Source organism: Zalophus californianus, chromosome 11, assembly GCF_009762305.2.
Source record: "Zalophus californianus isolate mZalCal1 chromosome 11, mZalCal1.pri.v2, whole genome shotgun sequence".
NCBI classification, from domain to species: domain Eukaryota; kingdom Metazoa; phylum Chordata; class Mammalia; order Carnivora; family Otariidae; genus Zalophus; species Zalophus californianus.
Window position 1 is genome coordinate 97,948,768 of NC_045605.1, and position 27,881 is coordinate 97,976,648.

General features: G+C 40.6%; 1 protein-coding gene across 2 annotated transcripts in view; it reads right to left on the minus strand.

Moving 5' to 3' along the window:
• FNBP4 (formin binding protein 4) overlaps positions 1–25,224 on the minus strand; it is a 41,509-nt gene extending 16,285 nt beyond the window's left edge. Inside the window, exons 1-12 of one of the 2 annotated variants that reach the window (XM_027578780.2) lie at positions 24,996–25,224; positions 23,939–24,028; positions 18,530–18,666; positions 17,806–17,992; positions 15,826–15,973; positions 15,562–15,682; positions 13,448–13,789; positions 12,299–12,509; positions 7,894–8,015; positions 6,944–7,048; positions 5,187–5,320; positions 4,017–4,204 (exon numbers count right to left, since the gene is read on the minus strand). In XM_027578780.2, coding sequence (XP_027434581.1) covers positions 4,017–4,204; positions 5,187–5,320; positions 6,944–7,048; positions 7,894–8,015; positions 12,299–12,509; positions 13,448–13,789; positions 15,562–15,682; positions 15,826–15,973; positions 17,806–17,992; positions 18,530–18,666; positions 23,939–24,028; positions 24,996–25,224 — 2,014 coding nt within the window. The remainder of the gene's footprint in view (positions 1–4,016; positions 4,205–5,186; positions 5,321–6,943; positions 7,049–7,893; positions 8,016–12,298; positions 12,510–13,447; positions 13,790–15,561; positions 15,683–15,825; positions 15,974–17,805; positions 17,993–18,529; positions 18,667–23,938; positions 24,029–24,995) is intronic. The other variant, XM_027578781.2, reaches the window with a different exon arrangement.
• Positions 25,225–27,881: the final 2,657 nt, after the last annotated feature.

The window sequence follows — 27,881 nt, forward strand, 5'->3', positions numbered from 1 at the left end:
ATGACCAAGCAGTCTACTTCATTACATAATAATAGAACATCAAGATTACATCAGAACTAAGGTAATAAATACCAAGAATTAATAACTTCTCAAACTTTCTTCTACTAAACTTTCAACAACATTTGGTAGGTAAATTAGTAAGTTGAATTTTACATAATCTCATCTAGAAGCATAATGCAATACAGATGTTTATGATGCTGATGTGCTGCTATGCAAAGCAACTCAAGGAAATATACGTTCAAGGTTAATAATGTGGTTTACAACTTCCAACAAAGATAATCAGAATTCTAGCTAAACTAGACTTGATAAATTTAGCAGCAAACAAGAAGCATTTCTGGGGCGCCAGGGTGGCTCAGATGGTTAAGTATTTGCCTTTGGCTCAGGTCATGATCCCAGAGTCCTGGGATCGAGTCCCAGGCTCCCTGCTCCTTGGGAGCCTGCTTCTCCCTCTGCCTCTCTCTCTCTGTCTCTCATGAATAAATAAAATCTTTAAAAAAAGAAAGAAAGAAAGAAAACTTAAAAAAAAAAAAAAAGCATTTCTGGTTAATATCTCAATTCCATACTAAGTTTGCTCAAAACACAAAAGCTGTGTCTTAATACTGATAATTATCTCCTTTGGCTTAAACACAAAGAACTTAAGAAATCTCTGAGTATCCATGGATGTCCTATTATGCTTCTCTTTGTTTCTAAATATAACCCCGTTGGTGGTATTATTTTGCCACTTAAGACAACATTTAATTCTGAAGTCAAGAGATTAAAGGTAAACACAGCTTTTATTATACGCTAATAAATTTGAAAACTACAGGCTTAGGGCGCCTGGGTGGCTCAGTCGGTTAAGCCACTGCCTTCGGCTCAGGTCATGATCCTGGAGTCCCGGGATCAAGTCCCGCATCGGGCTCCCTGCTCGGCAGGGAGTCTGCCTCTCCCTCTGACCCTCCCCTCTCTCATATGCTCTCTCTCTCTCTTTCATTCTCTCTCAAATAAATAAATAAAAATCTTTAAAAAAAAAAACTACAGGCTTAGAATAGTGTGGGGACACAAATTTTGAGCTCTTCACGAACCTATTTTTTCTATGCATTTTTGTTTTTATTTGAAGGCAGGCTTCCTTTACTGTTTTCCTATATTCCTCCAAAGAGAAAACTTTTTTGAACCAAGAGGCCAGTTTAGCAATTTAAAGCAAGAACTTACTATACAAAAAATAGCTTCACAGACTTTTGAAAAGCAGCTAAATTTAACCTAAGTGACAAAGTCTAATAAGACAGACATATTAGGTTCTTCAAATATCACTTGTCTTTAGAGACATGATGTTAAATTCGAACAATGAACAAGGATTAAAAATGAACAGAACTTGGAAACTTCCCAGCTCCGCACAATGTAGTAACTTTTCGTCTTTAAAAGATGGTTATTAACCATTGCTGAGATAACAAATGGAATATATTAAATAAACTTTCTTTATAGGCTTAAAATAGTGATCAGAAATACTCTTAAATCCCAAAGACCTTAGTACAAGATTTGGGTTTTATTTAAATCAAGTTTTAGTGGCTCTCATTAAAGAGGCTTAAGAATATATAAGCAGGGGCGCCTGGGTGGCTCAGTCGTTAAGCGTCTGCCTTCGGCTAGGGTCATGATCCCGGGGTCCTGGGATCGAGTCCCGCATTGGGCTCCCTGCTCGGCGGGGAGTCTGCTTCTCCCTCTCCCACACCCCCCCGCTTGTGTTCCCTCTCTTGCTGTCTCTCTCTCTCTCTCTCTCTGTCAAATAAATAAATAAATAATCTTAAAAAAAAAAAAGATTAAATACACTTAAAAAAAAAAAAGAATATATAAGCAGGTTTATCAGTGGCTTTTTCCTACAGCATAATTAGTTTTGTTTTAATCAGACAGGAATGTCTCCAAGTCTTCCCTTTGAGGAATCTAGTTCAACTCTCTCATTTCAAAGGCAATGAAACCCAGGAGGGAAATGACTTGCCCAAGACCATACAGCTCTCAGTGGCCAGGTACCCTTTACCACACAGTACCCAACTGTGTTTGTCATCAACAAACGGAAAAAATAACTTTAAGGTGTTCACAGAACACTTAAAGAGTTGGTATTTCTAGAATATTCAGCTCTGTAACATACAAGGGACATTAGACAGTGGTCAGGTCCAGGGTGGAGCCTCCTTCCCAGAACCACCATCAAGCCTCTTCAGTTCACTAACTACTGAAAAGCAAACAAATGATAAAACCAACTTATGAGATATATTTATCATTACTACCAAAAGGATGAGGGGGGAAAAAAAAATCAAAAGAAAATCTCTTCGTGAAAATGTCAAGTAAAATACCCTATAACTTGAGAAAATATATTTCTGAAATATAAAATAGAATAAAAACATCCTTTTGCTATGTGCAAAATTATCACTGCAGCCAAATATGGTTTTTTATTCAGTGATCTGATAATTATCCCTAGGCTATTTAAGAAATGAACAAATCATTTGGCAACATGACCACCTTCATTTGGTACATTATCAAAACTTTTTGATTGGTTCAGGGAGCCAAATGAATACAAAGTATCATTTTTGATAAGCAGAGGACAAAAAAAAAATTCAGCTCCTCACTTCCTACATTACCAACAAATTCCATGTCTTTATCTTCAAAGGTTTTTTCTTTTAAAAGCCTATGGCGGGGCGCCTGGGTGGCTCAGATGGTTGAGCGTCTGCCTTCGGCTCGGGTCATGATCCCAGGGTCCTGGGATCGAGTCCCGCATCGGGCTCCCTGCTCCTTGGGAGCCTGCTTCTCCCTCTGCTTCTCTCTCTCTCTCTCTCCTCCTCTGTCTCTCATGAATAGATAACTAAAATCTTTAAAAAAAAAAAAAAAAAAAAAAAGCCTATGGCGCCTGGGTGGCTCAGTCGGTTAAGCGACTGCCTTCGGCTCAGGTCATGATCCTGGAGTCCCGGGATCGAGTCCCGCATCGGGCTCCCTGCTCGGCAGGGAGTCTGCTTCTCCCTCTGACCCTCTTCCCTCTCGTGCTATCTCTCCTCTCTCTCTCTCAAATAAATAAAATCTTTAAAAAAAACAAAAACAAAAACAAACCATAGGCTCTTGCTTTATCTATCATTTTAACAAATAGCTACCAGTTTTTTTTAGATCAAAACAGGTGCTGATCATAGTCTTGACTATGCTTCACTATTCACTTATTTTTGTTATTTCAAGAATGGTGGATTTAGAGGGGGAAAAATGCATCTTCCATAATGTGGAAATCAAACCACTTCTTAGAGAAGCTCTCAGATTCTCAAGAGTAACTGAGGAACTATGAAAGCCTTTTTGTAAATGTATACAACTAAAGACCTCTATGAAAACTTTAAATACGCTGAGAGCCATCCTGATTGTTTTATACTAGAGTATTGTTGGCAATTTCCACCCCATCAATTATTCTCTTCTCTGAAATAATGGTCATAGTTTCATGCCATTTCTTCCAAACATTTTAATTTGTAGCAACCATACGTCTTTAAGACGAGTGGGGTGAAAAATGAGGCTGCAGTATCAACAAGGTTTTCTGTAGAAAGGCAGAACAAATCTCCTATTATCACCCCACACAGACATTGACAATTCAGCTACTAGTTCCTTAACTTTAATTTGCATTCCTGTTAGTGGACACACAGCTTTGTCTGTAGCATAAGAGTGGTTACAGGACAATCCTTATGTTGTTGTTGTTAAGATCTAATTGGCTTTATTAAATGATGCATGAATCGGGAAGCATCCCATCTAACAAGTAGATGGGAGCACCTATGGGACACTCTTTTAAAATCAAAATATATTGGCTCATCATTTCACATTTTAGCAAAGTCTGATATTAATAGTATGCTGATTTCCAAGCAGTCACTGCCTTAGTCTTCTTCAGTATTAACTTGCAATTTTATGTCAAGCCACTATTTTTTAACTAGAAATTTATATTATGATTTGAATTATTTTCTTTTAGGATATCAAGTCTTTTTTTCTCCAAAATTATTTCTCTCCAATTAGTACAGGGTAAATTGTCCCACCTGTGGAATTCTCAGAGGACTCTGTAGAATTTGAATCAGTGCCAGTTTTGTCTTTCAAGGTCTGTTTAGGAAGAGTCTCGTCTCTACTTTCTTGTGCTTGGCTTTCTTCCTCCTCCTCCTCACCATCTGGAAACTCCCACTGAGACTCGCCCGACTGTTCGTTTACATAGAAATATCGTCTATGATCCCTAAATTACAAGAAAGAAAACACAGGTTTTAAGACCCATTCTCCTACAAAGACACTTCCATTTGGTCCTGTCCCAGGACAGCAGTCTGCTCTCACAGGGACGAACCTCTTCTTAATGGACTGCTATTCACAAAGGCAACAAAGAGCTTTGACAATTGAGGATGAAGAACCAAGGATAATTCAAAGCTATTTGCACTGCCAGCAGCTCTGTGAATACAGCCCTTAGCCCTCTCATTCCAACAGATGACTTAGGAAACACCTCTCACACTTTTTTTTTTTTTGCCAATGCTTAACAGGGTTTCAAGTTTCATTAACGGAGGGACTCAATCTCCTAGAACACTAATTTCCCTTCCAAAGAAGAGAACAACGAAGTTTGCGAAAGGTGACTCTTCCCCTCTTGGACCGTGGAATTCACATTTCATACTCTTGATATCAAACACAGTGAAAGCTAAAGAGAGGGAGAGGTTCTGGGAGCTGAAAAATAAAAGAGCAAAGATTTCAAATAACGAAAAAAAAAATCAAGAAAAGCCAAATATAAAAAGAAATGTTTTCATCTGACCTGCTGGCAGAAGATAGTAATCTTGTTCTTCATTCACATCTTCAGGCACGAAGCTTTCCTTAACTTCACCGAGGTTAATCAGGAGTAGTTGCTTCCAGAGGTCCTGTAAAGCGCACAGAGCTCTCGCATGCGCTTAACCCCCAAGCCCGCCCTACTCCGTGCAACAACACTCTGGAGAGTAAAAACCAGCTTTGTCCATCTTGGAAAAAAATCCGTTACATGGAACACTTTAAACATTGCTTTTTGTTTCTCCGTGTGGCTGGCCCAAACTCTGTAAGTGCTTGCGGTGCTTTGCCTGCCCAGCACCGCTAACCGCAGCTGCTCTCAGTCTCCAGACAGGCTGTCATGTCGTCAGGTGGTGGTGATCACAAATCATGTCTGAGATGTCAAAGGTGAAAGGTGAAAAGGGGAGAAGAGTGCGTACCTGTCCCAGTGGCAGGACCAGCCTTTAGGAGTGGCGTTTATTTCATACTGTTTTAGTTGTTCTGCTGCATCCTGAAGCTTTCGTTTAAGGTAGTTTCCATTAAGAGCCCCTTCCCTCCAGTCTGCAATCCGAGTCTAGAATCAAGAAATGGAGAAATAAGTTAAAGACTTCTTGTTATGTCAGGAAAGAGAAGTAAAAGGAACATATCTTCTGGTCCATACTGTATTACTGTATCCATTACGGTATTCTCACAAAAAGAGAGTAGACTCTCCCCCCCGAAAAAAGAAAGAAAAGAGAAAAAAGAAATCCCATTTTAATTTCATAAAAAATCTTGTTTGCTCTGCAGAATTCTGAAAAACTAGACTGGACTCCAGTACTTTATACGCTGCCAACTCTCCAGTACCTGTGAAAATGAGCAGCAGTTTTGTTTTCCCTTTTGGACTATATTAATTCCCTAGCAATTTTACCTTCGCTTGGTAGATAGTTCATTCAGTTCAGTAATGTTCTTCATCAAAAACAAAGGTTCGGTCCTTAGGGAAGTCAGTTTCCTACAGGAGATTCCTACTCAATTGTAACCTGCCATGCTGTAAACTATGCAGGTTACAAATAGGACTCAGAACTTTTTTTTTTTAAACATTCTATTCATTTACTTGGGGGTGAGGGGGGAGCAAGCGAGCACAAGCAGGGAGAGGTGCAGAGGAAGAAGCAGACTTCCTGCGGAACAGGGAGCCCAATGAAGGACTCGATCCCAGGACCCTGAGATCACAGAGCCAAAGGCAGATGCCCAACCAACTAAGCCACCCAGGTGCCCTCAGAACTTTTCTTTTTAAATAGATTTATAATCCTGTAGCACTTACAAAGTCTTTCAACATTACATGGCCTCATCTGATCACTATCAATAGAATTTTGTTAGAAAACAGGTCTACATTAAAATATATGCCCATTCATAGCCCGTGGGGCATGCAACTCTTGATCACAGGGCCTTGCGTTTGAGCTCCACGTTGGGCACAGAGCTTACATTTAAAAGAAAGATTTTCTTTCTTTCTTCCTGTCTTTCTTTCTCTCTTCCTCTCTCTTTCTTTCTTTCAGGGAGAGGAGGAGAGAGACAACAAGTGGAAGAAGGGAGAGGGACAAGCAGACTTGATGCTGAACGCTGAGCCTGATGTGGGTCTCAATCTCACCACCCTGAGTTCATGACCTGAGCCAAAATCAAGAGTCAGATGCTTAACTGACTGAGCCACCCAGGTGCCCCCTCCAAATTTTTTTTTTAATAAAATATATGCCCACTGAAGGTGGTATCAACACACACAGAATCTCAGTATTTATCTTCATAATTTATATTTTGTTTTAGCTAATACAGTTTTATTTCGTGGGCTGGTGGTTCAAATATGCACCAATGTTAAAAATTTAAATTTAGCATCAAAACAAATAAGACAGGGTGCCTGGGTGGCTCAGTCAGTTAAGTATCTGCCTTTGGCTCAGGTTGTGATCCCGGGGTCCAGGGTCCTGGAATCGAGTCCCGCATCGGGCTCCATGCTCAGCAGGGAGTCTGCTTCTCCCTCTGCCCCTCCTCCCTGCTCGTGATCTCTCTAATAAATAAAATCTTTAAAAAATAAAACTAATACATTATACGTTAACAAAAAATAAACAAAATGAAGCCTCAAAAAAAAAAAAAAAACAAAACCCAAGTAAAACAAATGCCTCACACATACAGCATTTTACTCAAAAACCAACTATACCAAAAATGGCTAAATTACCTCAGTCTGTAGGAGCAGCACATGAAAGTTGGAGATGGACTGTCTATTAATGCCTAGGAATTCAAATTTACTTGTCAGGGTATTTGCCAGTTCTCCAATCTGAAACTGTAATGCAAGGAAAAAATAAAATTGAATCAGCAATATTTTCTGTATTATGTTAAAATCTTTAATTTATTCTTAAATATGCTAAAAAAAAAAAGGGTCTGCCTAGAAACAGCCCTTCTTGAACAGCTGCATCTAAACAGTTATGTAGAGAAGACAAGATTCTAAGTAAACTAATTCATATAACAGGGGATAAATAATGACAAGTCTAGAGAAATTAAATGCATATGTACTCTGAGACAACACAGGATTCAACAGGTGTAAACAGATGTTAAATGATACAACTCCCAATAGTGTCCAAACTATCATTTATGCATTACTAATTCCTTTTACTACCTACACACTGAGCAAAATTAATTCTCCCAGTCCCTTTCACATGGTTGTAAACTAGTCAGTGACTGAGTAAACTCTTTCAGGTCAAAAAAAATGTGCTAAATAGTTTTTCCAACAGACCATCCTTAAAGAGCCTCATACTTACATGGTCCAATTCTTACAATATTAGGCTTGAAATAAAACTGGAACCAAATTTACTTTTGTGTTAGGACAAGTAGTTCACAGAGGAATTAAATTTGTGACTTTTAGGCTCTTCAGTACTTCCAAACTAGAACTACATTTGATAAGCTGTTATTGCTTTCCAATGAAGGCTTAACTTTTAAGAAAGCAATTAAAGCATTTAGAATTCTAGGTAATTTCTCTGAAACGAGTCTCATAATTCAATGTTTCAGCCTGAAATATGACCTTTTCACCTAACTATATACATAAATAGTTTATAGATGGAGATAAGTAAAGATCACTGTACTTGAAGAACGGTTGCCCCCTTTAAAGCCCGTATTAAAGAATATACATACTTTCAAATCCTGCTCTTCTTCTTTAGGTGCTGTTTGTACTTTTAGCTTCTCTGGAGATTCTTCTACTTCCATCTCTTTGTCTGAATTCTCATCTATTTTTTCTGAAGTGTCAGCACCAATTACTACAAAAGAAACCATGTGAAACTAAAGGACCAATAATAACCTAGCATCCCCATATATATTTTCTTACCCCTGTAGCAGAGATATGTGAAAAGTTATTAGTTCTTTTCCCTTTGCCTGCTTTCCTTATTAAAAAAACCATAAAGACTTATCTATCTACTGTCTTTATAAAGCCAAAGAACTTTATTCTTTATCATTACCTTTCTTAAAATGTCTATAAATAACTGTTTTACATTACCCTGTAGTCTCTGCTTTCCCTTTCTCCTTCATCTATTTTTTCTAATCTTCTATTCCAGAACACCATCGCTTTAATTACTTTTTTTTTTTTAAGATTTTATTTATTTGAGAGAGGGAGAGAGAGAAACAGCATGAGAGGAGAGAAGGTCAGAGGGAGAAGCAGGCTCCCCGCTGAGCTGGGAGCCCGATGCGGAACTCGATCCCAGGACTCCGGGATCATGACCTGAGCCAAAAGCAGTTGCTTAACCAACTGAATTACTTTTAAAGGCTACATATCGGGGGGCACCTGGGTGGCTCAGATGGTTAAGCATCTGCCTTCTGCTCAGGTCCTGATCCCAGGGTCCTGGGATCGAGCCCCACATCTGGCTCCTGGCTCAGCGGGGAGCCTGCTTCTTCCTCTCCCTGTCTCTCTCCCTGCAGCTCTGTGTCTCAAATGAATAAATAAAACCTTTAAAAAAATAATAATAAAGGCTATATATTGGGCGCCTGGGTGGCTGAGTTGGTTGAGCGACTACCTTTGGCTCAGGTCATGATCCTGGAGTCCCAGGATTGAGTCCCACATCGGGCTCCCTGTTCAGCGGGGAGTCTACTTCTCCCTCTCATTCTCCCCCTCTCATGCTCTCTCTCTCTCACTCTTTCTCAAATAATAAAATCTTAAAAAAAAAAAAAAAGGCTACATATCAAACTAGAATATATAAGGGTTCTTTATGAATTGGGTTTTGAAAAAAAAGACTTTCAAAATCAGAGGAACATTAATTTTAAACTAACTGATAACCTTATTTCTAAACTGGTTAAGACCTGCGGACAATCTTTAGTGGACCCACCTACTCTTCTGGTTGGTGATGTCTGCTAGTGGGAATCTTCAAAAGAGAAGAGGCTTACCATCAACTTAAATGGAGTACAGATATGAACTGTTATGTCTGCTTACCACCTGCTTACCAAACTAATCCACATATACAATGTAAATCATTCTGTCATGAGGTTATCAGTCATTTTTTAACAAAAATAACCAAATTTAAGTTTTTTCTTGACTCTGGTTAAGCCTTGATCTAAAGAAGTAATGTGACTTTTTAATATCACTTTCAATAGCTTTTATTAGCCTAAAAGTTTATCTTATACTTAACCTCATCATATAATGGCCTTGCTCTTAATCATTAATATTCCTTCTGCATTTTCAAATTGAAACCAACTTCTCTCTCACTTATTAGTTTGTAATTAATTGGTATATTAGACATCTGACATTTGGTGCTAGGTACAAGAATTTAACAATTTATAGCACCACTAGAGCTCTAAGACTAGAATATATATATATTTTTAAAATTTTTATTTATTTGAGAAAGAGAGAGCATGAGCAGGTGGAGGGGCAGAGGTAGAAGGAGAAGCAGACTCCCCATTGAGCAGGGAGCCCGATGCGGGGCTTGATCCCAGGGCCCTGAAATCATGACCTGATCCGAAGTCAGATGACCAACCAACCACCACCCAGACACCCCTAAGACTAAAATATTTTATTTTTTTAAGGATTTTTTATTTATTTGATAGACACAGCGAGAGAGGGAACACAACCAGGGGGAGAGGGAGAGGGAGAAGCAGGCCTCCCATTTAGCAGGGAGCCCAATGCGGAGCTCGATCCCAGGACTCTGGGATCATGACCTGAGCCACCCAAGCGCCCCAAGACTAGAATATTTTAGAGGGCAATTAGGATCTACCAAATTAAATTGTACATACCCCCCCAAAATAAATAAATAATAAAATAAAATGTACATACCCCTTGACCTAGCAATGTATCTCTAGGCATCTATACTATAATGACGTTAAAATCTACAAAAAGATATATATATACCAGGATGTTTGTGTTTACTATTAAGTATCATAACAAATATAAAGAATGAAGTAAGCACTCAGGTAACTACAACCCAGCATTATGGAGGACTATCGCTGGCACTTCTGAAATTCACAGTGCCTCTGCTTTCACATCTACACCAGACATAATCTCTACCCTAATGGTTTAAGTACCTTCCTTTAGTTTCATCATGGATAGATCTTCTAAGCACAGTATTTCTGTAGCTTTTTAAATTCAACACTACTGTTTGTTAAAATCATGTTGATGCATATTAACTGTAGATCATATCATGTTTAGTGTTCAATTGCAAGAATACATTAGAATTGGGGCACCTGGGTGGCTCAATTGGTTGGGCATCTGCCTTTGGCTCGGGTCATGACTCCAGGGTCCTGGGATTAAGCCCTGCATCTGGTTCCCTGCTCAGTGGGGAGCCTGCTTCTCCCCCTCCCTCTGCCCACCCACTCTCTGCTTGTGCTCTCTCTGAAATAAATAAAATCTTAAAAAAAAAAAAAGAATACACATTTGAATGGCTTATAGGTATTACTGGGTAACAGAAAGGCAGTATTATTTTATTTTACTTTTTTAAAGATTTTATTTATTTGACAGAGAGAGACACAGGGAGAGAGGGAACACAAGCAGGGGGAGCAGGAGAGGGAGAAGCAGGCTTCCCGCGGAGCAGGGAGCCCGATGTGGGGCTCGATCTCAGGACTCTGGGATCATGACCTGAGCCGAAGGCACACGCTCAATGACTGAGCCACCCAGGTGCCCCAAGGCAGTATTATTTTAAAGAGTTAAACATGAACACAACTTAAATCCCATTGATGAGAAGAATTAAATGAAAATATATATACCATTTAGTAGTTAAAACAATAATTTTAAACGCTTTAAGTGAATAAAGCATGTCACCTAACAACCATATGGTTAATCTCGTCTATGGCAAAAATTACATATGCACATGTATACATTACACATACATACACAACTAGAAAATGAATATAGAGGAAAAGGTCTAGAAAAACATAGTTAAATAAAGGACAGAGAAAATAGACTTCAGGGGTAGGGAATGAGAATAGGGAAAAGACGAAGGGGGACTTCTAGATTTCTACTTCATATTCTTCTATATTGTTGATTGAAAAGAAAAAATTCGGGCGCCTGGGTGGCTCAGATGGTTAAGCATCTGCCTTCGGCTCAGGTCATGATCCCAGAGTCCTGGGATCGAGTCCCATGTCGGGCTCCTCCCTGCTCCTTGGGAGCCTGCTTCTCCCTCTGCCTCTCTCTCATGAATAAATAAATAAAATCTTTAAAAATAAATAAATAAAAGCTATAAATAAAAAAATTAAAAAATTCAAACAAGGATGTTACATTTACTTATTTCTCTGTTTTTTATTTGTTTTTTTTTAACCATAGCTATAAAGATATCTTCTGTTAGGTATGCACAACTAAGGTTTGGTGCTCAAATCTTATTGCTAATTTTCCACTACAGAATTAGGGACAAATAGAGATTAAGGTCTTAGTTCCTTTTTTTTTTTTTTTTTTTTTAAAGATTTCATTTATTTGAGAGAGAAAGTACAACCCGGGAAGAGACAGAAGCAGACTCCCCGCTGAGCAGGGAACCCCATCTGGAGCTTGATCCCAGCACCCTGGGATCATGATCTCAGCAGAAAGCAGATGCTACCCAACTGAGCCACCCAGGTATCCCAAGATATTAGTTCTAATAGACTGGAAAGATGCATCAGGGTCTCTTCTACATTACCATGAACAGAGATAAGTTGGGTCCTTATGAAAGGACCTATCCATCTAAATTAACCAGAGGCTGGGCAACTTGTACACAAAGAGAGAGCAGAGATGAGGCTGGGCTTGACAGAGGTGGTCCTTGCCTGCCTTGCTTACCAAGTGTAAACAATAAGCTAAGGAGAGCCCATGGGCTTAATACAGATCAAGACTACTGTAGCAGGATTTTTTAAAAAAGAGGAGTCAATCTTGCTTTTCTGCTTTTGAGGGAGAGGTAGTCCCCAATCAGTAGTGAATCTACAACCCAATTGATGGCAAATCTTAACTCTTACTCCTCCATTAGAGGTGAAGTAGGAAAAGGAGAGAAATGAAAGGAAGCTTCCTTTCCAGCATTTTTGCTGAAGAGGGAACCAAAAAAGGGAAAGGTTCCACTCTCTATCTTTCATCCCTGAAAGTTTAAAGTAAAACACGAATTACCAGTTTCTCCATTTTCTGGAGTCTCCCGTCCAGTTTTGCTAGAACTCCGACTGGTAGATTCTGGACTTGTAGCTCGAACGAACATCTTCCATTTTCCCCTTTTAGACATAAGTCTACGCATTCCATCCTGAGACGCTGGCTGGCTGATGTCAGAACATGGACTAGACCCTGACACACTACCATCTCCTTCCTCCAAGGCTCGTAACTCTGCCTAGGATGAACACGACAAAAAAGTTAGAGTGTCATTAGCTGTTTATCAACATTTAAGCATTTGTGAATACCAAGAGTGATAACCACATATTATGAGAATTAAAAACCTTTGAGGACAGGAAGTTTTTCTTAATACATTTCCCCATCACAGCCAAGCATTTTGCTTGTATTTTTTATCAGTATCCAGTAAATGCTTATTCATGATTGTAGTTAACAAATACTGATTTGAAGGGGATAAGTCTTAGAGATCCACCAAGAGAAAAATTTTCCAATATATGAACACAGCAGATAAAGTCTAAATTAGCTTGTCCCTCTCCATAGCTTCAAATTTTTCAAAATGGGGAAAACTTCAAGAAGATACTGCTGTTATTTGTAACACCCATTAAGATTTTGTTTCATATTCAAAGTAGCAGTAGATGAAACTGTTCCAAGAAAAATCAGGGCAGAAAATAGGTAAACATCAATTTCTCAATCAGGAAAGTTTCCTGTGGACCATCTTTTTTGAAACGAAAGCACATGACATTATTAGTTCCTCTTAATCTTACAAAACCCATTTAACTATGTGATCAATCCCACAGGTGCTCAGTGGAAGTCAACCCGTACTTTAACTGTTGGGTTAAAAACCAAGTTATCACCAAGAATTTACAATGCTCATTTGTTAAGAAGCTAAATAAAAGAAAAGTTATTCACTGTATTCAGCTATCTTTAAATCAGAGCAGTATCAATCCTTATTAGTTGTCAACTATCAAAAGCACCGTCAGAAACCAAAAGAACTGTAACTCCACAGTTCAAGTTTTTATTGCATAAGCTTAAACATATCTAGACAAAAGATTAAGAAAAACAAAATCCCAATAATGGCAGTTAACTGAGCACAATGATCCCAGAGTCTAATAGTATGCAAGGGAGAAAAGGCATATAACAAAAGCTTCAAGACCTTACTTTTTTTCTTTCCAAAACAAGTTCCAGCTCAAGGGTATCTTGTTCCTCTTCTTCTTCACTTTCTCCAGATTGAACAACACTGCAAAGATCCTCCTGAGAAGGGTCTTCCATGTTGTCCAGTGTAATTTCCTGTGGTTTTACTATAGTTGCTGCTTCTTCTGCTGCTGTACTTGTTTCTTTCACTTCTGAAACTGGCTCTGCTTCTTTACAAATTACTTTTCTTCTCCATCTCTCTTCTTCCTCTTTTATTCCTTCAGGCAACAAAGGAGCAAGCAGTGATGCTGCCACCCCTTTCTTCTCCTCCTCACTATTTGAGAGAGCCTGAATTCCTTCATTTACTTCCTATAAAGAATAAAATAATCTTTTAACTAAAAAAAAAAAAACCCTCACCTGAATATATATTCAATTTGTTCATGCCAAAAAGGACTATATTTTTCAATCACTGGATATTCTTTTTTTAAAAGATTTTATTTATTTATTTGAGAGAGCAAGACAGAGCATGAGCAGGGGGGAGGGGTAGATGGAGAGGGAGAAGCGGACTCCCTGCTCAGCAGGGAGCCTGATGCAGGACTCAATCCCAGAACCCTGGGATCGTGACCTGAGCCAAAGGCAGACGCTTAACCAAATGAGCCACCCAGGCACCCCTAATCACTGACTACCAACAGATTAGTACATAATGGTTGTATCATTTTTCTTACGTGAACATAATGCAAACATTGTTACTTTAGAAAAGCAGCATTTGAACTAGAACCTAGTTCTGGGTGGAATTCACACATATCCTCCCCCCTATTCTCAAAGTCTAAAGGCACGTTAGCAGAAGCAGAATTTAAAAATTAAATAAGATCGGGGCACCTGGGTGGCTCAGTCGTTAAGCGTCTGCCTTCGGCTCAGGTCATGATCCCGCGGTCCTGGGATCAAGCCCCGCATCGGGCTCCCTGCTCAGTGGGAAGCCTGCTTCTCCCTCTCCCACTCCCCCTGCTTGTGTTCCCTCTCTGGCTGTCTCTCTCTCTCTGTCAAATAAATAAAATCTTAAAAAAAAAAAAAATTAGAATTAAAATTAAATAAGATCTGAATTTTGTCAACTCAACATACGACTGAATAAATCTCCACTCTTCTGTAGTATGCTAGAAAGGTGATTTAGAGGAAAGAGAAATAATTCTAAAATGAAATGTGTGATTAAACTTAAAGTGCTTCTTTACAAAATACTTTTGTAAAGTAATTGGGGTAATAGTTGCTCTACTTCCCTCCTAGAGTTATAAAGACCAAATAATTCTATATGTGTGTATGTGTGTGTATTTTTAAGTAGGCTCCACACCCAACGTGGAGCTTGAACTCACAACCCTGGGATCAGGAGGTGAATGCTCTACCTACTGACTTGAGTCAGTCAAGCGCCTCCTGAAAGTACGTTTTACTATACTCCCCATTTAAACCCATCACTTAGGGGCGCCTGGGTGGCTCAGTTGGTTAAGCGACTGCCTTTGGCTCAGGTCATGATCCTGGAGTCCCGGGATCGAGTCCCACATCGGGCTCCCTGCTCGGCGGGGAGTCTGCTTCTCCCTCTGACCCTCTTCCCTCTCGTGCTCTCTATCTCTCATTCTCTCTCTCTCAAATAAGTAAATAAATAAATCTTAAAAAAAAATAAACCCATCACTTAAAATTCAAGATAAATTAAAATTCAACACACACACACTATAGAATACAACTTTGTCTTACTAATGAGACTACAGAAATGCTCATTTTACTAATAATAGTTTTTAATTTTTAAGGTAGCTTATTTTTTTCCAAAAAAAAAAAAAATCTTACGTGGGGGTCCCAAAGTAGAGCTATTCTGAAGTGGAGAAGAAGATCTGAAGCCCTGCCTGCTGCTCCCCCATCCTTCACAATGACCCAAATGAGCCTCTGTGGCATCCAAAAGAACCAACGAACTGGATAACTATTATAAATGCTACATATTAAACATAAACATTAAATTAAATTAAAGCTTTCACAATCAGCGTTTATCCTATTTCACATCTGGTTAAAGACAGTAACAGAAAGCATCTATACCTGTGCCAGAGTAACAGTCAAGTTCTTTAGATCTGAAATAAGCAAATGAGAGAAGTTGTAAAACTGACCTTTTTAACTTCTCGCTTGGCTATGACTGGTCCACTTTTACTACTGGAAACAGAAATGTTTTTCTCCTTAGTATACACGTCTGTATTCACCACAAAATTACCTTCAGCACCTGTCACAGAACTAAAAACAAAACAAAATCTATATATATATATACACACACTCACATATATACTTAGCAAAAAAAACAGAAGGCAAATATTAAAAACAAAAGATAAGATTCTAACTTCCTTCTTAGGTAGTTTCTTTTTCAAGTCTATTCTTACCTGGGCTGATAATGTTGCAATCCCTGTACCTGGGTGGCAAGATACTGGGGTAACTCCCAAGTCACTTCATTTGTTTGTGTGTTCCAATAATAATAGCATCCTGTGTTCTCATCCCAGACTTCTTGCCAATCTCCCATCTCAATTTCAACTAGAAGAAAATAAAATTTTAAAATACAAAATTCTCATCAACAGAACTAAAAACAACCTACTAAATGGGGGGAGATGTTTGCAAATGACATATTTGATAAAGGGTTAGTACCCAAAATATATTAAAAAAAAACTTCTACAACTCAACACCCAAAACCCCAATAATCCAATTAAAAATGGGCAGAAAGGGCGCCTGGGTGGCTCAGTTGGTTAAGTGACTGCCTTCGGCTCAGGTCATGATCCTGGAGTCCCGGGATCAAGTCCCACATCGGGCTCCCTGCTCGGCGGGGAGTCTGCTTCTCCCTCTGACCCTCTTCCCTCTCGTGCTATCTCTCATTCTCTCTCTAATAAATAAAATCTTAAAAAAAAAAAAAGATGGGCAGAAGACATATGAGCAGACATTTCTCCAAAGATGACATACAGATGGCCAACACATAAAAAGATGCTCAACATCACTCATCATCAGGGAAATGCAAATCAAAACTACAACAAGGTATTACCCCACACATGTAAGAATGGCTAAAATAAAAAACACAAGAAACAGGTGCTGGTGAGGATGTGGAGAAAAAAGAACCCTCTTACACTGTTGGTAGGAATGCAACTGGTGTAGCCACTGTGGAAAACAGTACGGAGGCTCCTCAAAAAATTAAAAAATAGAACTACCCTATGATTTAGTAATCACACTACTGGGTATTTATCCAAAGCATACAAAAACACTAATTTGAAAGGATAATATGCACCCCTATGTTTATAGCAGCATTATTTATAATAGCCAAATTACGGAAACAGCCCAAGTATCCATCAAAAGATAAAGAAGATGGTATACATACACTATGGAATATTATTCAGCCATAAAAAAGAATGAAATCTTGCCATTTCCAACAACATAGACAGAGCTAGAGAGTATAATGCTAAGCAAATAAGTCAGAGAAAGACAAATACCGTATGATTTTACTCATGTGGAATTTAAGAAACAAATGAGCAAAGGGAAAAAGGAGAGAAACAAACCAAGAAACAGACTCTTTAACTCCAGAGCACAATCTGCTGGTGACCAGAGGGGAGGAGGGTAGGGGACGGGTGAACTAGGTGATGGGGATGAAGGAGGGCACTTATCCTGATGGGCACAGAGTAATGGAGAGAACTGCTAAATCACTAGACTGTACACCTGAAACTAACAGAACACTGTATGTTAGCTATACTGGAATTAAAAACTTAAAAAAAAGAAAAAAAGCAGCACTAATTTCTCCACAATTCTGACCTCGTATCCCAAGTCAGCTCTAAAGCCATAACAATCTAACAAGGTTCCTCAACCTTAGCACTGTTAACATTTGGTCTAGATAATTCTTTGATATATTGGGGGCAGCCCTATGTAGTGTTTAGCATCCCAGATTTTACCCACTAGATGCACTAACAATTTCCCACCCCCTGCTGTGACAACCAAAAAACGTCTTCAGACACTGTCAAGTGTCTCCTGGGGGTCCAACTCCTCTTTGCACCATGGCTTAAAAAAGCAGTTTGATAGTCCAAAAATGTATCTTGAAGCCCAAAAGAATTTCTAAAATAATGGCTTTTGTTATTCACTTGGCATAAACTGCAACCAGTTAAAAGGGCAATTTTTTTTTGCAATTATTTTTCAAAAGATACAACTATTATCCTACTAATTCTCAGAGAAAACAGTCTTCCTTATCATCTTCTAAACATGTACTTAAAAGGCCAGAATCCTCAAGTCTGGGGCTAAAGGATAGGGGTTTTCATCTTTGGGAATGTCAATGCCTAGAACACCTTTAAAGACTGCACTTTAGATTTCTTTAAAAATCAAAGGATCAAACTTACCTCCTGCTAGTGAACACTGAGTATCATATTGCCACCCTGTGGTCTGAGTTGAGTCTGTTCCATTTGAAGTAGCAGAAGAAAGGGCAGATGTTGCTGATTCCTTTGGCTCTGGTCGAGGTGGAGTTGGAGGTGGAGCAGAAGCTCCTACAGGAGCTGCAGGCTGAGGAGCTGTTATAGCATCAATCTCCTTTAGAATGAAAACATTAACAAATGCTTTAATAATCTCAAAACCAGAAAACTGAAGAAATGACAATAACCATAAAAAAATTCTAGGGGCACTGGGGTGGCTAAGTTAAGTGTCTGCATTTGGCTCAGGTCATGATCCCACGGTCCTGGGATTGAGCCCCACATCGAGCCCCACATCAGGCTCCCTGCTGGTCCCTCTGCCTGCCCTTCCCCCTGCTTGTGCACACATGCTCTGTCAAATAAAATCTTAAAAAGAAAAAAAATTCTACACAATCAGTTCTCAGCTTCTCCAATCAAAACTCTCACCTTCCAATTACATTAAAGTTCCCCAAACCCTTTAATTCTCCATTTTTCTCCTCCTTACAACCTTTACCAAAAGAGAAGAGAGCGATGGGGAGGGACTAAGGAAGAGAGATGGAAGGGGCAAAGAAGGTAGAGGGGGAAACACTGAGACTGACAAAAAAGTAGGCTAACCACTTGAGATCCAGGTCCCAAAGTGGCTCCAATAATTAAAAACCCAAACAAAAGCACCACTAACCGCTAAGAAGTTGGCCAATGTACTATCAATATCAGCTGACTGGTTTCCATTTGCTTCTTTAGACTGTGCTGGTTTTTCTGAAACATCACTCTCATCATCATCACTGTCAGCATATGCACCAAGCAAGCACAGACCTCCTAGAAACAAAATGGTAAACAATGTTAATAACAACAACGCCAGTATGCCCCAGGAAGTACTCAAGAAAAAATGTGACACGGTTCTTCAGAGTTTACATTTACTTTACTTACAGATTAGAACACAACCTCAAAATAAATCATCACTGAACCACCACAGAGATGTATAAATTACATTATGCACTTAGAGCTAATAAAATCATTCACATAGTTGCTTGACAGCCTTCTCAAAATACACATTCAATCTCATACTCTGTCAAAAGAGCACATGGTAAATCTTGATTTTAGAATTTGTTGCTTTGTGTCCATCTCAAATAAGCAAGCCAATTAGGGTTTAGGAGATGAAACAAAGATTTTTAAAACTAAAAATCTTTTTGGGGCACCTGGGTGGCTCAGTTGTTAAGCATCTGCCTTCGGCTCAGGTCATGATCCCAGGGTCCTGGGATCGAGCCCGGCATCAGGCTCCCTGCTCCACAGGAAGCCTGCTTCTCCCTCTCCAGCTCCCCCTGCTTGTGTTCCCTCTCTCGCTGTGTCTCTCTCTGTCAGATAAAGTCTTAAAAAAAAAAAAACTAAACTAAAAATCTTTTTGAATTTTTCCCTCAAATAAGCAACAAGTCATAATGGAATTCAAAGTGCTAGAATCAAAAAAAAACAACAAAAACCCAGCAACTAATCATCAATGTCTTCCTCAAACTCAAGCCATCAGGTATGGCCTCTGTGAGTTCCCATGTATGCTACTTCCTTTTGTACTACCTGTGACCATTCTAACGTTACAATTAAGCAAGCATATATATTTTTATAGATCATTTCATTATAATAAATACAATAAATGTTAAATTCCAGCTAAACTTTTCAGCTATCACTAAGACTAAATTTCCCAGTACCTGGCAACATTCTATGTTCTCAATAAATATTTGGTAAATGAACAGATTTATCAGCAAGTAATATGATAGTTTATCCTAATTCCATAAATGAATTCATGAGATCACCTAAAAATGAACATAAGTTGCTTCATTTATTATAGGAGTTCACACTCACTGCTTTACTCATAAAAATCTTGCCTTCGATATCTTCATTATATAGGTAAGTTCTTGTACTAAATACCAATTTCTAAAATATTTAAAACTGATTAGGAAGATTTTAACTTCTAATGTTTTTAATTCTTTTCTGATTAGGAAGATTTTTAAGTGGACATATGACAGTGTTCCATTTGCCAGTTACCAAGTATTTTATTTCTCATCGTTTTGGGGCATGCAGTTAACTTTTCTGATTTTCTGAATAAGAGTGAATAGCCTACTAAGAGTAGTAATACAAAAAGAGGCCTTTCTGCATGAAAAATACCTGCACTTTAGTATTCAGCACTGATGTGTTTGGGTGGTGGTGGGGAGGATGGGAAATTTATATTTTTAAATAAAAACACTTCTTACAGACAATTATATATATAATCATCCAGATCACTAGCCTTAATTCTACATCCTTTGGTAAAAGGTTCCAACCAGGTGAGCTGCACGGAATTTTGATTACAAAATTCCCCAAGCAGGGGTAGGTAGTTCCCTAGACTCAAAGTTAGTCTCACAGGCAACAGGTTTAGCCAAGGCCCACCTATTTTTTTTTTTTTTTTTTTACTTCAGAGCTTTTCACAGTACACACATCAAACCTCTTACAAGCTAATAACATAATGACTATTAAATAACATAAATGAAAACGATTAAACCCAGTATTTTGGGGAAACAGGAATACTTAAAATTGTAGAGACAACATAAATTATTTAAGAATAATCAGGTTAGGGGCGCCTGGCTGGCTCAGTCGTTAAGCGTCTGCCTTCAGCTCAGGTCATGGTCCCAGGGTCCTGGGATTGGGCCCCACAACAGGTTCCCTGCTTCTCCATCTCCCACTCTCCCTGCTTGTATTCCCTCTCTCACTGTGTCTCTGTCAAATAAATTTAAAAAATCTTAAAAAAAAAAAGAATAATCGATTACATATACCAAGACCCACAGAACTCTTCCAAGTTTCTTTCAGCTAGATAATCCCATCTTTGAGAATATACCCCTCAAAAGAATTCAAAAAATTTTTTTTCACACAGTGCGCCTGGGTGGCTCAGTCATTAAGCACCTGCCTTCAGCTCAGGTCATGATCCCAGAGTCCTGGGATTGAGTCCCGCATCGGGCTCCCTGCTCAGCAGGGAGTCAGCTTCTCCATCTCCCTTTGCCCCTCCCCTTGCTTATGCTTGCTCTTTCCAATAAATAAAATCTTTTAAAAAAATTTTTTTTTCGGGATGCCTGGGTGGCTCAGTCGGTTAAGCGTCTGCCTTCAGCTCAGGTCATGATCCCAGGGTCCTGGGATCGAGTCCCGCATCGCGCTCCCTGCTCAGCGGGAAGCCTTCTTCTCCCTCTGCCTCTGTCGCTCTCCCTGATTGTGCGCTCTGTCTCTTTCTGACAAATAAGATCTTTAAAAAAAAATTTTTTTTTCACACAAAGCTTCTGGCAGCTTTATTTAAATGAAAGCTGTAAACAACTCAAATGCTCTCAAGTAAGGGACTGATAAAGCAAGTTACAGCACAGTACCTGATGCTATATTAATTTATGATTAATCACATCATTATAGGGGCGTCTGGGTGGCTCAGTCGTTAAGTGTCTGCCTTCGGCTCAGGTCATGATCCCAGGGACCTGGGATCGAGCCCCACATCGGGCTCCCTGCTCCATGGGAAGCCTGCTTCTCCCTCTCCCTCTCCCACTCCCTCTGCTTGTGTTTCCTCTCTCCTTGTGTGTCTGTCAAATAAATAAAATCTTAAAAAAAAAAAATCAGATTACAGAATTGCATGGAATAATGCTAAAGCGACAGAAAGTAACGCTAAAGGAATAAAAGCAAGATAAAAGCAAGTCATGAAATGCATATAAGTTCTATTCACATGAAAATTTAGATCATCAGTGATAAGAACAGGAATGAATTTAGAGTGAAACTGAAAATACATCAGGCTCCCTGCTCGGCAGGGAGTCTGCTTCTCCCTCTGACCCTCTTCCCTCTCATGCTCTCTATCTCTCATTCTCTCCCTCCCAAATAAATAAATAAAATCTTAAAAAATAAAAATAAAAATAAAAAAGTTTAAAAAAACCTGAAAATAAAGTCGTAAGTATTATGTAAAATTATTTAATTAAAAAAAATAAACAAAAGCCTCATAGGACCTACCCTAAACACTCCTGATATGTTTTTGCTACTTAAAACCAGAGGAAGCAAGGACATTCTTCAAAGGCGTAGTCCTTAGCAGTCTTTTTTTGAGAGATGCTGACTGTTCAAACCTCAATAAGCACCATTTGCAAATCAACTAGCTACATTAGGTAGAAAATCATTTTTTGGGTGTATACTTTACTCGTAAGTTTCAAATAGTACCTGTGTCCTATTGCTAGTAACTGAAACGTTTGAACAGTTTTAATCCTTTTGGTCATAGAAACTATTGACAATCAATAGGGTGAAGTATCATAGTAGTCGGGGCACCTGGGTGACTCAGTCCTTAAGCATTAAGCATCTGCCTTCAGCTCAGGTCATGATCCCAGGGTCCTGGGATCGAGCCCCGCATCAGGCTCCCTGCTCCACGGGAAGCCTGCTTCTCCCTCTCCCACTCGCCCCTGCTTGTGTTCCCTCTCTCACTCTGTCAAATAAATAAATAAAATCTTAAAAAAAAAAAAGTATCATAGTAGTCTGTTGATCTAATTTCAGAGGCTACTCTTGAATTTTTCCTTAGAGATTTCACATGCATATTACCATAATATTCTTCTGCATAAAAGTATTAGATACGCGGGGCGCCTGGGTGGCTCAGTCGTTAAGCATCTGCCTTCAGCTCAGGTCATGATCCCAGGATCCTGGGATCAAGCCCCGCATCGGGCTCCCTGCTCAGCGGAGAGCGTGCTTCTCCCTCTCCCACTCCCCCTGCTCGTGTTCCCTCTCTTGCTGTGTCTTTCTCTGTCAAAATAAATAAACTCTTAAAAAAAAAATAGATACATTTGCTCTACTATATTATAAAAACATATTTTAACAACTTTTTTTTTTTTTAAGATTTTATTCATTTGACAGAGAGCGAGAGCAGGAACGCAAGCGGAGGAGTGGGAGAGGGAGAAGCAGGCTTCCCGCAGAGCAGAGAGCCCGAAACGGAGCTGGATCCCTGAACCCTGGGATCATGACTGGAGCCGAAGGCAGACCTTAACGACTGAGCCACCCAGGCGCCCCATTAACAACTTTTGTTTGAAGTGGCAAATGGGAGGAGAGAACAAGCATCTATTATTTCAGGGGTATTGTTCAGTATGGAGAGAACTCCAAACTGAAAAGAATAAAATTAATATTAGTTATATTTAGTACAAAACATATTTTGATATTTCAAGATTATATAAAGAATAAAGAAAACATTTTTTTTAAAATTTTTTTTTTATTTATTCATGAGAGACAGAGAGAGAGAGAGAGAGAGAGAGAGGCAGAGGGAGAAGCAGGCTCCCAAGGAGCAGGGAGCCCGATGCGGGACTCGATCCCAGGACCCCGGGGACCATGAGCTGAGCCGAAGGCAGACGCCCAACCATCTGAGCCACCCAGGCACCCAAAAACTAACATTCTTGGCACTTACTGCATATCCAAATATTCCTTAATGCTTAAAAAATATTTAATAAGAGCAATTTTCAGCTCCACAAATATTCACTAGATACCATTCAAAGCACTGTGCTGGAAAAGAAATGCACAGAATGAAAGACATCCTTGATGTCTCGGGGCGCCTGGGTGGCTCAGTTGGTTAAGCAACTGCCTTCGGCTCAGGTCATGATCCTGGAGTCCCGGGATCGAGTCCCACATCGGGCTTCCTGCTCAGCGGGGAGTCTGCTTCTCCCTCTGACCCTCTTCCCTCTCGTGCTTTCTATCTCTCATTCTCTCTCTCTCTCTCAAATAAATAAATAAAATCTTAAAAAAAAAAAAAGAAAGACATCCTTGATGTCTCTACAAAACACCAAGCTAGTGAGGGAGCCAGAAAACTACAAAATAGTTTTAAAAGAAAAGTAGTACAAAGTATCTTGGGTACAGAGAAAAAGCAACAACAAATTTTACTTTGGTTAAAGTGTATATACCAGCAAGCCCTCAGACACAAAAATTTTATTTTTATTTTGAAAAATTTTAAATTTCCCTTTTATGGGAGAAATATGTTAGCAACATTGAAGCATTCAACAAAATATTTTATATACAAATCCAATTTGATCCTAATGAAAGAAAAGCCTTGTAGAAAACATGAAAAAAAAAATTGTACCTGTTGCTTTAACGGCTGTAGGTCTGGTGGTCATGACTGGTTTGGGAGGATTCTGAACTCTGGGAACCTCCACCACCACTTCCTGTTCATCTGGATTTAAAAAAGGAACAAAAGAAAACTAATGTGCCGGTGGACCAAAGAAAACACTACAGGTGACAAAACAATCTTCGATTTCACCTTCCAAGTCTAAATTTCACCAATTTGAAAACTGGGTGTGTAAATCCATCACTGACCCAAATTGGGAGATAATAAACAAACACGTGACTAGTGGCTTTAACATTAAGAATATGATTATGGTACGTAAAAGTACATCTGAAATAATTACACAATTTAAACACACACACACACACACACTCACTCTAAATCTCCGGGCTCCTGTAGGGCCTTTACAACACAGCTACAGCATTTTTTTTTTCCCCCGCATGAACTACCCAACGTGATTTTTTAGCGCCTGAAACGGTCACGGCTTCTCGGGCATCTGGCCCCCGTACCAACGCTGAACAGTTACTCTTAATCCAAGTACCATTCTGGGGACAAACAAGTACTTGGGAACCCACCAGTTCCACCTCTGCAGGAATTTTGGGGATATCTGCCAGTTTGGGGTTACGTTCGCTTTGGCTGGCATAATAAAATGGGGTTGCTCACTTCTAAAGGGTCCCTCTCGGTTTCAACAAAAACGAAGGGAAAAGCACATGACGTGTATTAAAGGCCAGGTTCCCGGTCACGAGGCCTCGGACGAGAAGCTCCTACTTTCACAAATATCCGGTAAGTTATGCAAAGCTGAAGGTGCACGTCGAGGAAACTCGGGATGCCAGGCCAAGCCCTGCACCAGAGATGGCGCCTCGGTCAGTGGGGCGGGCGCGCAGGGCGCCGCCGGCCCCTTCCGCCGCCCTGGGGCCCACAGCGGTACTCCCTTCGGGCCCCACGCAGCAGGCCTCGGATACGGAGGAAGCCCGCCCGCCCCGGTTTCTCTTCCTCCCACGGCCCTGCTGTAGGCCGCAAGCCCCGAGCTCAAGTTTCGGACGCCCCCACCTAAGTGTCGGGGCCCCTCGCGCACCTTTACCTTCTGAAGGCGAGTCGTCCGGGCCCGCGGCGGCAGTAGTCACCGTGGTCGTCGTCGTCGATGGCGCCGCCGGAGCTGGCTGGTTGGGCGCCGCCACCGTCGAGTCCGGTTCCGTGTCGGGTTCCGGCTCCGGATCCCTGCCCGGCGTGTTGCTTCGGGGCCCCGGCGGAGAGAGCTGCAGGATGGGCCTGCGGCCGGGTACCGCCCGGGACTTCTTCCCCATCGCGAGCCCGAGCGCGAGCCGCGAGCGTCGGCCAGCCGAGGGGGGCGGGCGCTCGGCGCGGCGCTGCGTAATCAATATTCATGCACCGCGACACCGCCTCCTGAGAGAATCTGCTTTTAACCGGCGGAGCGCGTGCCCGCGCAAGCGCCTTGTGTCCTCTACGCTATTCTGGTACTCCCCGACAGGGAGGAAGGGCGGGCTTTACCCATGGTGGTAGGCGATTGGCTCTTTTGATCCACTGAAGGAGCCAGTAGCCAATGGAAAAGGAAAAAGAGTGAGAGTCAGGCCAATAGCGCGGAAGAGCCTGAGTTAGTATGACTTCACATTACGTCGGACTCCACCCATGCGTCTTTTGCGGAGTCTTTTCTTTATCCCCTTGTCCTCCATCTTGCCCCTATTCTCGTGTGGCAGTTCGTTGTTTTTCTTTCTTTCATTTTCTTTGTTTTTGTTTTGGCCTTTGGGAAGCTGTGCTGCTTTTCAGGCCTTTCCCAGAGTTTTGTCCTCATTATTGTGGCTTGCTTTGGGTATGACGTTGAACACTAAATAAAATAGTAGGTCTTTTATGTCTTTGTAAATTTGTTTTAGAGCACAAATCTTATGTCCCCTTTTGGGTTGCTTATCAGCTGCAAAAAATCACTAGACGTTGTACTGCATACGAGGAAAAGCCCTAAATTGCTGCGATGGGATACAGGAGCTTACCCAATCTAGCCCATTGATATCCTCAACCTGCTTTATAAAGATTTATCTTCCTTTAGCTCTCTCCCCTCCCCGTCCCCTTTTTCCCTCCTCTGGAGCCAACCAGTTGAACACTAGCTGGAATACGGTTATCACATGACAAAACTCTCCATTCCTCAAGACCCGTTGCAGGCATTCTCTCTCAACCTTGTATCTCAGTGCTGAGCCCCTTCCCCGTGCTTGACATCTTACCGTTCTATCCATTATATGTTTCCCTCTTCTCAACTGATGTTAAGAAATTGAGTGGTATTTATTTTTATATCCCCAGCAGCTCAGTTCTTACTAGAACATACTAATAAAACCTAACATTTATTGAACCCTTACTATGTGTGAGGCACTAAGTGCTTTACAGTTGTAGGGGTGCCTGGGTGGCTCAGTCCTGATTAAGGGTCTGCCTTGGACTGACGTTATGATCCCAGAGTCCGGGGATCCAGCCCCACATCAGGTTCCCTGCTCAGCAGGGAGTCAGCTTCTCCCTCTCCGTCTGCCCCTCCCCCTGTTCCTGATGTAGGAAAGAGGTTATTAGGGTTAGAAGCCACAGCCAAGAGAGAATTCTTGAGATGTCTTTGGTGCAAAAAGGTGATTTTATTAAAGGACGGGGACAGGACCGGTGGGCAGAAAGAGCTGCAATAGGGTCATGAGGAGTGGCCCATCATATTCTTTCAAGTTGGGAGAGGGTTAGGGATAGTGTAAGTCTCTAAGGAATTTTGGAAGCAAGGTTTCCAGGACCTTGAGAGGGCTAGCTATTATTGGGAAAAGGTCATTTATTACCGTCTAATAAAACCGTAGTCATGAGACCCCTCGGATATATATTGGTGGGCCATATGCTTGGGGGATGATTGCCAACACGTATCTTGGAGGGTTTAGAGATAAAGGAGTTTCCAAAGGAATTCTTATACGTTAAAGTAGACTTACAGGATCCTGGGGGGATGGGGGGATGGGGGGGCGGTCAAGCTAGGATTGCCTTTTGCCCTTAGCAAAGTATTAACTTTGAGGCAGTTGAGTCCCTAGAGGAATGTCACTCTGCCTGTTTCAAGGACTTGTCAATGGGCTGTAGGTAGTAAGAAAATTTAACAATTTTTCTTCTGCCTTTGTTTCCCACATCATTCCTGCTCACTTTCTTCTCTCAAGATAAATAAAATCTTAAAAAAAACAATCAACCATAAGTGTATTTTATTCTCCCCACAACCTTGTATATCATTATCCATAGTGTATCGATGATCCCTCAGATTGTTTTTTAAGATTTTATTTTTTTTTAAGATTTTATTTATTTGTTTGAGAGAGACAAAGATAGTGAGAAGACAGCACGGTGGGAAGGAGAGGGAGAAAGACTCCCTGATGAGCAGGGAGCCAGAGGCGGGGATTTGAGGACCCCGGGATCATGACAGGAGCCACCCAGGCACCCCATTAGGATTTTATTTTTAAGTAATCTCTACACCCAAGTGGGGCTTTAATTTACAACCCTGAGATCAAGAGAACTTACAACCCAGAGATCACAAGTTGTATCCTCTATGGACTGAGCCACCAGGTGCCCCCAAATTGTTGTTGTTGTTTTAAGATTTATTTATTTGGGGCGCCTGGGTGGCTCAGTTGTTAAGTGTCTGCCTTAGGCTCTGGTCATGATTCCAGAGTCCTGGAATCTAGTCCTGCAGCGGGCCCCCTGTTCAGCGGGGAGCCTGCTTCTCCTCCCTCTGCCATTCACCCCCTCACTTGTGCTCTCTGGCTCTATCTCTCTGTCAAATAAATGAATGAATCTTAAAAAAAAAAAAAAAGATTTATTTATTTATTTTATATAGAGAGAGGACACGGAAGGGAAGAGAGGGAAGGAGGATCTCAAGGAGACTCAGTGTTGAGTGCAGGTCCTGACTTGGGGCTCAATATCTCCACCCTGAGATCAGGACCTAAGCAGAAACCAAGAGTCA